Raw genomic sequence first — 10756 nt, forward strand, 5'->3', positions numbered from 1 at the left:
CTAAAGTCCATTAATTTTTTAAGCTGTATTTAATACATTTTGTGCAGAAAGTTTTGGTGCCGTGAGTTCCAGCTGACTGCATGAATATTAATGACAGTGTTATGATGATTAAAGAGGCTTCCGCTCAAATCCAACACAATCCGCCCGTGATCCGGCCGCCGCCGCACCGACGCGCATGAATTTAGATACCGACATTAAGCCCAGGAGACACACACACACACACAAACACACATCTATGTATTAATCCAGACAAACATACAGTAAATAGTGAAGCACAACATTAATGAACACACAAAACAGCTTTCATCCGGCTCACGGTGGGTTTTGAGCTGATTCATCCGTTCACAAAACAGAATCACACACACACACACACACACACACCGACGTGCGAGCGTGGGTGACTTCCTGTAACGCTTGGTCTGTGGGGGTGTTGTGATTTTACCCCCCTCAGAACTTCACTCTCTCCTCTCTTCAGGTGAAAACGGGGCGGCGAGCCGGTTCGTAACGACGCGCTTAAGATGAGCTTGTAACTTGTGCTGATTACCAGAGCTCAGCAGGAGGTCATGTGACCCCAGCAGGATGACCTATGACACCCAGCGGGGCCTGGTTCTGCTGGCTTGATAACCCCCCCGGCCCCGATAGGGAGGTACTGGTGGAGAAAACGTTACCGTCAATCATAACCACCGGTCGTCAATGTACGATCTGATCACCAGCCAGCCGCACACACACGCACACACACGCACACACACACACGCACACACACGCACACATACATACCTTCACAGAGACGTGAATAGCAGCTACTTCAGTCTGTTCAAACAAATCTAGTCTGCAGCCCACCCTCATCTAACAATGCAGTGTGTGTGTGTGTGTGTGTGTGTGTGTGTGTGTGTGTGTGTGTGTGTGTGTGTGTGTGTGTGTGCGTGTGTGTGCGTGTGTGTGGGTGGACCACCCACTCTGCAGATTAAACACAACTCACACGAACATCTCCTCCCTCTCGTTCCTCATTCACTCTCAGCCTCACTTGGCCTTTGTCTTCTTCTGTCATATTAATCTACTGACCGGCCCCTCCGTGTGTGTGTGTGTGTGTGTGTGTGTGCGTGCGTGTGTGCGTGTGTGTGTGTCCCAGCAGCTCAACGGTCACTTATTGTAGGTTTATCATTGATGTGTAATACAGAACATCAGAGGCTGCTAATAAATCCTTCCTTGACAAGCGATGAGGAGGGGAGGAAGAGTCGGGAGACGAAAACCGAGGGTGTAGACGATTCCACCGGACCTTTCACGTAATGATTAGAGATAGACGCTAAGTTAGTCGAACAAAGCAACGACTCGTCTGCGGGATGCGGCGCCACCACAGAAGAAGAGACTGAGGAGAACAAATAAAGGACACATATGGGAGGTGATCGGAGTCTGGCTGAACGACTGAATACTGTTTCATATGGTGGCTTTGATCTGGGCAAGATATCCCGGCAGATGATGGATTATCACAGGGAGAGACGTACAGATGGAGAGGCAGGCAGACAGGCAGGCAGGCAGGCAGGCAGGCAGGCAGGCAGACAGGCAGGCAGGCAGACAGACAGGCAGGCAGACAGACAGACAGGCAGGCAGGCAGACAGACAGGCAGGCAGGCAGGCAGACAGACAGGCAGACAGACAGACAGTCAGGCAGGCAGACAGGCAGGCAGGCGGGCAGGCAGGCAGGCAGACAGGCAGGCGGGCAGGCAGGCAGGCGGGCAGGCAGGCATGTCCTGGTTTAAGAACTGGATCGTGATGCATTCAGGTCCAGCACGGACCAGCTAGAACTGACTGGAGAGCTGCGAGTGCACAGTGTGTGCATCGCTGCAGGGCCTTTGAGCAAGGCTCTGAACACCCAAGCGTTCTAACGCTGGAACATTCTCTGGATCAGAAGGCTGAGGAAAGTCATCAGCTCAATCCCCGAGTTGGACAAGATACCGGACCCCGAAGAGTGCGTGGCGAGCGTCTCTGTTCACGTGGCAACCGCTGACCGAGTTTGAATTGCTAAAAAGAATTCCAGCGCTAACTGTCGGCTAAAGCAGCAGCAAGTCACGGTTTTAATCTGCCCACCCTGGCCGACCGGGGTGTCTCCCAGTCCTCCCAGTCCCCAAACCACCACTAAGATACATAATAGCGGCGGTGGTTTCCCTGCTGTAGTTGTGTGTGTTGCAACCTTTGACCTCCTGTATTTAGGGTGCTGCTGGTGTAGGTGTTGGCGTGTGAAGGACCACAGCTCCACCTAGTGGCCAACCCGACTCACTGCAGCTTCTATTTTTGAATCAATGGGGGGGGACAACATTTCCCCAACAGACCATCTTGGTGCGGTCATACCTGAGTACATGTCCACCAGGGAGTCCCTGAGCTCCTCGCCGGGGGTCCACGTGGGCGGGCCGGTCGCCCCCGGACTGGTTTCACTGAAAACACAAAGCACGTCTCATTTCAATCAGGCGTCCGACAACATGATCCTGGAACAGTTCGATGAGTTAGAACGATAAGCTACGGCTCTGCAGATTAAAGCGACCAGCAAACCAGTAAACCAGTCGGTAAACCAGTCCGTCCACACTGGCAGGTTTAGCCTCGTTTAAACCGTGCCAGCGTGAATCAATCGCCGATCTAAACTCCTCTCTGCAGGTATTTCAGTCATTCCATCTCTGACCGGATGAGACGTCTAAAAGTTAAAAACAAAAGTGACTGCAGCCATTGAAGTTGGATTTAACCCTCGCATCGCCGACCTGCTGCTCAGCCGCTGCTGCAGGTCAATGATTTTCTTCTTCGCTCTCTGCAGGGCGAAGTGAACATCGCCAGCTCGGCTGCTGGACGCCATCGACACACGCCGACATCACTGAAGAAACACCCGACCGCTGCCGCCATGACAACCAGCGCACTCCACACAACCTCACAGCACTGCGATTGGCTGAGAGCCAGGCACTCGGGCACCGGCAGGTTAAATATGGATGAGCTCGCGGCAGCAGGCGACTCCGGTTTAGGATTCAGGAGGCAAAGATGTGAAACAGTTTCATGAACTTCTATTTATTTTATTGTACTTTCACAGACAAACTTCAGTTGTTTCCTCATCCTGACTGTAAAATGTAAAATCAGAGCGTAGCTGATCAATCAATCATTTCTCGCCATTATTTGTATTTATTTATTATTGAACATTTGGAACAAATTAGTCATGTTTTCTGTGCCTCGGCCTCCTGCAGCAGTCTCTCCATCAAGACGACGTCCACTCGGTGTTTCATCACAAACTGTCCATTCAGGTGGAAGACAGGTATGTCCCACCTGTACCTGTCAAACCACGCCCTGTTCTCTGGAAGAGTGATGTCCACCTGCTGCAGGACAAACTGCACAGAGACAGAGAAAGAACGACAAATTAAAGACATTTTTAACCCTTTATGTCCATTTCTCCTAAACTGACTGACAGATGCATGAAACAGAGTTTGTCATGCTGTCTGATATTTCAGGTACAGATATAAAACTAGAAAAGCATTCGGAGAGTGCAAACCTCCGCCAAGGCTCAGTCGATCAATAAATAAATAAATAACCTGGTCTTGTGTTTAAAAACTCCTGGATCCACACGGTGATCTGGATCAGCACCGAAAGGTTCTACATTGTTCTTGGTATCTTTACACACCAACATGAAAAGTCAAAGTGAATCAGAGTTTACGTGTATTTTTAACTGATTAGTGAATCCGTAAATGGGTTTAAATGTTAAACTATAACAAACAGACACCGTCAAAAACAGAACCTCCTTGGTGGAGGTTAAAATTCGTATTTCTTTATCTACTTCCTGTCATAGTTTCTCTAGTCTAGACTCTTCGCCAGCAGGAGATGCTCAGCTAGCGCAGCAAGCAGGGGAGGTTCTGCAGGTTTAAACATCTCACCCGGTGTTTGAACGGCTCCAGTTCCTCTTTAGCATCATCACACAGCGGACACGGATCCTACAGACACACAAGACAAGCCGTTAGTGTGATTAACAGTATTAGTATTAGTTATTATTAACAGGCACGGATGTTACACACCTGAAACAAACGTTACAGACAGAGTTACAGTCAGATAGGGACAGTCAAGTTGTGTTGCCATAGGAAACAGAGTGAGAGTGGGTAAAGCGTTGGTAGGGGACAGACCGAGGGGGACGTACGGGGGTCCGTTACCTTCGTAAACAGAGTGAGAGTGGGTAAAGCGTTGGTAGGGGACAGACCGAGGGGGACGTACGGGGGTCCGTGGTAGGGGACAGACCGAAGGGGACGTACGGGGGCCCGTTACCTTCGTAAACAGAGTGAGAGTGGGTAAAGCGTTGGTAGGGGACAGACCGAGGGGGACGTACGGGGGTCCGTGGTAGGGGACAGACCGAGGGGGACGTACGGGGGTCCGTTACCTTCGTAAACAGAGTGAGAGTGGGTAAAGCGTTGGTAGGGGGGACAGACCGAAGGGCACGTACGGGGGTCCGTGGTAGGGGACAGACCGAGGGGGACGTACGGGGGTCCGTGGTAGGGGACAGACCGAGGGGGACGTACGGGGGTCCGTTACCTTCGTAAACAGAGTGAGAGCGGGTAAAGCGTTGGTAGGGGACAGACCGAGGGGGACGTACGGGGGTCCGTGGTAGGGGACAGACCGAGGGGGACGTACGGGGGTCCGCGGTAGGGGACAGACCAAAGGGGACGTACGGGGGTCCGTGGTAGGGGACAGACCGAGGGGGACGTACGGGGGTCCGTTACCTTCGTAAACAGAGTGAGAGTGGGTAAAGCGTTGGTAGGGGACGGACCGAGGGGGACGTACGGGGGTCCGTGGTAGGGGACAGACCGAAGGGGACGTACGGGGGTCCGTTACCTTCGTAAACAGAGTGAGAGCGGGTAAAGCGTTGGTAGGGGACAGACCGAGGGGGACGTACGGGGGTCCGTGGTAGGGGACAGACCGAGGGGGACGTACGGGGGTCCGTTACCTTCGTAAACAGAGTGAGAGTGGGTAAAGCGTTGGTAGGGGACAGACCGAGGGGGACGTACGGGGGTCCGTGGTAGGGGACAGACCGAAGGGGACGTACGGGGGTCCGTGGTAGGGGACAGACCAAAGGGGACGTACGGGGGTCCGTTACCTTCGTAAACAGAGTGAGAGCGGGTAAAGCGTTGGTAGGGGACAGACCGAGGGGGACGTACGGGGGTCCGTGGTAGGGGACAGACCGAAGGGGACGTACGGGGGTCCGTGGTAGGGGACAGACCGAGGGGGACGTACGGGGGTCCGTGGTAGGGGACAGACCGAGGGGGACGTACGGGGGTCCGTGGTAGGGGACAGACCGAGGGGGACGTACGGGGGTCCGTTACCTTCGTAAACAGAGTGAGAGTGGGTAAAGCGTTGGTAGGGGACAGACCGAGGGGGACGTACGGGGGTCCGTGGTAGGGGACAGACCGAGGGGGACGTACGGGGGTCCGTTACCTTCGTAAACAGAGTGAGAGCGGGTAAAGCGTTGGTAGAAAATAGTCGGGGAAGCTGCACAGCTGCAGGTCGACTCAGAGGAATAGTCTTCAGTAAAAACATTTGATCTGAGAAAAGAAAGAAAGAAAGAAAGAAAGTGTCACTGACCTCCATCGTCCACTCTGAACCAGACTATCCACAGAACCGCCAGCCGACCAATCACAGATGACAATGACAAAGTGTGTGCGAAGATCCAAATTCCGTATTTGTCGTTATTGGTGGAAGTTGATACATTTTCAGTTCGGTCCAGAAATTCACGCCAAAGTCTAACAGTGTTGAAATTCTCTAAAGGTCAAAGGTCAGGACATCAGTAGGAGGATCATAAAGACACGAAGAAGTCAAGGAAGGGATTTACTCGTTTCCTGTTTGGTAGCATTGATCATCCAGAACCGTGTCAAATGTTAAAATTCAGACAATGTCCAACATTATCGTAAAGAAAAATTAGATATTTTAAAATGATCCCTTTGAAGACATGACGCGCGTCAAATCTACTGATCTCTGACGCTAACCTTCAAAATCAAAGCAATAAATTGGTTTGAAAGTTTGTCTGGAAAATTGTTGTTTTAGCAGTTTTATATGGGTTCAACTATTTAAAGGGAAGAAAAACAAACAGTTTCTTCTTCCTCCTCCTCCTCCTCCTCCTCCTCCTCCTCCTCCTCCTCCTCCTCTTCCTCCTCCGGCTTGTCCCCTCAGGGCTCGCCGCAGCAAATCGACCTCCTGCTTAATGGCAGGCTTCATTCTGGCTTTTAAGTTCGAAGCCGAACGTCATTCCTGCCGCAGCCCTTGGGCTTGGGACCGGCTACCTCCGAGGCCGCATTAAAATCAACCGTTCCATACGTTTAAATCCATTGCGCGTTGTTTTTATTTTAGGATGAGCAGCGATCGCGCTCCTTCTCGGTTGAGTCGTTCTAATTATTAACTAACGCAACCTCAGCTGCTCCGCTTTAACAAGTTACTCTGCTAGCTGCCCGGTTAGCTGCAGAACAATGGCCCGACTTCCGTCACGGAACACACCGGTAAACTCACCGGGTCTCTCCGAACAATTCCGCTTCTCTCCCGGTTGAAAACCTGCTGAAATCGTCCCGGTGCGGCGTGTAAATAAAAGTTAACGTGAAAGTTTTGAAGGAACACAACACACGAACGACTCTTCTTCTGGTACTTCCTGTTAAGATTGGACCGTGCTGGTTTTACGACACACACACAGTCACGCGCTGCCACCAACCGGCCGGAGTGTGTAACTTCATTACTTATAGGGCAATAACAAGGTTTTTTCTTTTAAACTCATAATTAAATTACAATGTCACAATGACATGTGACAAGACTAATCAGCAAATAGTTTTTCCTGAATAACTGTTAAACTAATAATGATACCAATATTATCCTAAATTCTATGGGTGGGTTTCAATAGCTCAGGAATCACCGGATTACCGCTTTAAGCTGCAAAGACATGCAGAAATGAGCTTCCTTGGTGGAGGGTGGCTTAACTGGATGACATGTTTAAGTGAAAATTGGTTAAGGATGCAGATTCTGGATTTTATTGTCATTTTACTTTATTCAATATTGTAAAATTGTTTTTTGTTTTTTTTGCCAATATGTTGAATTTTTTAGAGGATCCAGATCCAGAAGACAATCCATTAATTAGATGATGGATTTTGAAATGACTCAAGAGAAGCTACAAAAGCAAACAAATGTGAAAAAATACACAGGTTCAGTTCTGGATTCAACGGAACTCAGCTAATGTTCTCATAAAACATTTGTGTGTTTGGTTCAGTTTTTATTTTTCACTCTTTAACAAACATTCAACCTGTGCAAATGAGTCAAATGAATTCTGTCCACACTGAAAAACCCAGAAGCCACAGAGGAACTCCAACAGACCGACTGAACTAATACTGAGACCGCCCCACCCCTGTGATTTCTCTCAGGTCAGTTTCAAATCAGATAACGTCGGTGGTTCTCTGATATTCTCACTTTACCCTAAACAATCTCACTCCTTAGACCTAAACCCAACCAAACCCACCAATGAAGAACAAGTACCAGCCAATCAGAGTAGTAAGGTGGGTCATGACTTCTGATTCCAAATCAATAAACAAAATATATTAGATAAGACCAACTAATGGTGCGTGGATCAGTATAATCTCATCTGTAGCTTTGGGATGGGTTTAACAGGTTCTACCGGGCTGGCACTGGGTCCAGTTCGAGGTCTTTACAACAGCTATGAATGGAGTTGACTGGTTTTCACCACTCTGGCTTCTTAATAGCAGTCGTCTGTGTACTGGGACCTACTGGTCTGAGCCGGCTTTCTGAGATCCTCTGTGGCCGCAGTGCATTTCCCAGCATGCCTTTGTAAACAGGAAATAAACGGGAAGTAAAGCTTGATGCATGGCATCAGTAATGAGCAGCGACAATGTTCTCACTGGTGTGACATCACCATGATGATGTCATGGCAACACTGATCCTTTTATACGTAAACACGCGCATACACACACGGTTCTATAGTCCATCAGCCAACCAGAAGCGCACCGACCCTCAGGCTTCTGTCAGGTTCACTCTGATTGGCTGCTTCCTGTCTGACACTTCTTGTTCCCTTCTTCGGCATCTCTGTCAGGTAGAAGAGATTCCTCTATTGCCACTGATCCTTCCCATTATCTTTTTCGCTGCTGGGTGTGGACAGGTGAGCTGATCTCCAACCAATGAGATCAGAGGTCAGAGCGGTAACGACATCACGGGTCAGGAAGGTCGGAGATGTCCACCGTAACCTAGAAACCAAACATTAGCGTGCCTTTCCGGCTGCTGAATTGGCTGTGATTTGTGATTATTTGCAGTGAAAGGAAAAGAAAAGTGCGTATTACCTTGATGAAGATGGTGTCATCCTTGATGTAGCTGCCCGTCTCCAGGACGCTCTGAGACACAAAGAGAGGACAGCCAGAGGCTATATTCATCTCTGCTGCAGGACGCCTGAAGCTGCTGCTGTTTGGGTCAGGCTTAAAAGCGTCGCCCAAGTGTTTCCTCGACGGACCCTGGTCCATCAGCATCAGCGTCACCTACCAGAGAAGCAGGAAGACACACAAGCCTGTCAAGCTTCCTTCCGGCCTTGATGGAGCAGAAAACGTAAGTGAAAGCTGAAAGCAAACCTTCTGTTTGAAGGGCCAGGGCAGCAATGCGTCATACTCCCCCCTCATCACCACAAAGAAGAGCGACAGGTGCGTCCCCTTGCCCATTCCGTCTCCGTTCAGGTAGACGCGAGCACACATCTTGTATCCAAAGTACCCGGTATAAAACGGCTGCGAGTACAGTGACAATGTCTTTGCTGCTACCGCCTCCTGTTTCCGTCTCTTGTAGTCCCGTATCTTCCATATCAAAGTCCCGTTGTAGCTCGCTGTCTCCAGCACTTGGAAACGAAGGTCCATGTCAGCCAGCCTGATGTCATGAACACTCAGCATGTCATCGTGTCGATTCATCTGAGTTTCCAGGGATGCTGTAGGGAAGCAGAAATTCATGAACCAGCTTCTGATCGAGTGTGTTTGAGTCCCCGTACACATGAACCTCGTGCCCACCCCAGACCTCTCCAAATAGTCCACGGACCTCGGGAAGTCGTTGCAAGACCTTTGCAATTAGTCCCTTAACCACAGAATCTAGTTTCAAGATCTTTGGATATTAGTCCCAAAGGACAGGGTGAAGTGGAGAAGGCCCCCATCACGGGGCAAGACTAAAGTACAGTAGTACTCTTACCCAGAGTATGTGTTGTGGATCCGGAGCTGCTGCGTCCCCCTTGTTCCAGAGCATTCAGTCTCGTCCGGACATTGTCCAGCGTCCCCCTCACGTTCTCCACCTCGTCTCTAAGAGCACGAAGAGAGCGAAGCTCCAGCTCCACCTCCAGCAGCTTCTCAGAGTGAGAACTCATGAGTTTCTGTAGTCAGGGAGGAGCGAGATGACCGGCTATCCAGGTTGGCAATGTTACTATGCAGTGTATCTACCCCCCCCCCCCCCCAATACATAGTGGACCAATAACACCTTGTTGACACCTTCCTAAAACTAGCTTAGGAAGATAAAGTACACGACCCCAGTACTGGTCCAACGTGGTTGATGGTCCCCGGGGACACGCCTATAGCGGGTTGACAGCATCCGCTTGGACTCACACCCGTCCGTGTCGGTCCTACCTGCATGGTGGCCAGTTTCTGCTCCATCTGTCGGTTCTTCTCTCTCAGCTCGTCGTTCTGGTTCTCCAGCTCAGCCAGACGACTGCTCAGAGACGGAAGCACCTTGTACCTCTCGGACAGCTCGCCTTTAACGTCGTCCACCTGGGGTCGAGGAGCAAAGGACAGTCAGGAAATATGAAGTACCCTGGACCGTCTGCTTCGGTACGGTTGCTACGGTTACCTTGCTCTCTAACGCGGCGTTTCGATTTGCCATCATTCTCAGGTGCTCGGCTGCAAAGGTGGACTCGTGTTGCCTCATGTCCAGATTCAAACCCTGAGACAAGCAGACACAGAGTTCATATTTAAAGGACGTACAGATGTGATGAACAGAAGACAGAAAGGAGCGGAGGGCGGCGGTGAAGCGCTACCTTGAAGGAGCAGCCATGGCGTTGGAACTGACAGCTCACCTGAGCTTTGGGACAGTCGTGTTGATGACTGGACAGCTGGGACACAAAAGCAAATCCATTATTCTCGTCCCGACCAGACGCTGCCTTAAAGCTCCGACATGCGTTAAAGGCAGAGTCTTACAAGCTGGATCAGTACCTCACTCCGGGGCAGGGAAGAGGAGGAGCAGTGGTTGGGACAGGACACCGGGAATGCTGGACACACCGTCTCCTTGTGTTTCTGAAACCAGACAGAAATGCTCCGTGTTGGTTTCAGCCAACGAGCGACCGAGACGAGACGACACTGAAGCCAAAGGCAGTCAGCGATCGTCACAAACGCGGCCCCAGACGTCTACAACCAACCTGAACGTCGGTCAGAGGCATCTTCGTCATGCAATACTCGCAGCTGGCCTCCCGGTGTTTACATTTCCAGCTCAGGTGGTCGGGAATCTCCTTCCTCATCATCCGCTCTTTACATTTACCCAACGGGCAGGGGACCTCGAAGAACGGACACACGTTCAGGTGGTCCTGCAGAGAGGAGGAAATGCTCAGCGGCACGGATAGAATCCAGAGCGCAGACCTCCCCCGAGCAGCTCGCCCCCCCCCCCCCCCCCCTAACAGGATTTACACCACGAAGGCTCTTTAAAGGCCACACTGACATCAGAGAACAAGATCAACGTGCTGCTTTCCTCAC

General features: G+C 50.7%; 2 protein-coding genes across 2 annotated transcripts; both read right to left on the bottom strand.

Moving 5' to 3' along the window:
* Positions 1-3037: 3037 nt before the first annotated feature.
* LOC137917353 (glutaredoxin-like protein C5orf63 homolog) lies at positions 3038-5609 on the bottom strand. The gene is made up of 3 exons (XM_068760134.1): positions 5592-5609; positions 3899-3955; positions 3038-3358 (listed from the first exon to the last, which is right to left on the bottom strand). Exons 1-3 carry the CDS (start codon positions 5595-5597, stop codon positions 3188-3190), a joined length of 234 nt encoding a protein of 77 aa, XP_068616235.1. The 5' UTR covers positions 5598-5609; the 3' UTR covers positions 3038-3187.
* Positions 5610-7758: 2149 nt separating this feature from the next.
* Positions 7759-10590, bottom strand: LOC137917354 (TNF receptor-associated factor 3-like; the record flags this gene model as incomplete). Its single annotated transcript, XM_068760135.1, has 9 exons — positions 7759-8239; positions 8333-8524; positions 8615-8958; positions 9213-9390; positions 9641-9781; positions 9861-9953; positions 10048-10122; positions 10223-10303; positions 10426-10590. Coding segments are annotated over 9 exons (1305 nt in total), but the record flags the coding sequence as incomplete, so codon positions are not given.
* Between the last annotated feature and the right edge of the window lie 166 nt (positions 10591-10756).

The sequence above is a fragment of the Brachionichthys hirsutus genome, unplaced genomic scaffold (assembly GCF_040956055.1).
Source record: "Brachionichthys hirsutus isolate HB-005 unplaced genomic scaffold, CSIRO-AGI_Bhir_v1 contig_569, whole genome shotgun sequence".
Classification (NCBI taxonomy): domain Eukaryota; kingdom Metazoa; phylum Chordata; class Actinopteri; order Lophiiformes; family Brachionichthyidae; genus Brachionichthys; species Brachionichthys hirsutus.

Coding starts and splice junctions, on each gene's coding strand:
- LOC137917353 (XM_068760134.1), bottom strand. Junction 3,359..3,898: donor TGGAGCCGTTCAAACACCGG/GTGAGATGTTTA, acceptor GTCTCTGTGCAG/TTTGTCCTGCAGCAGGTGGA.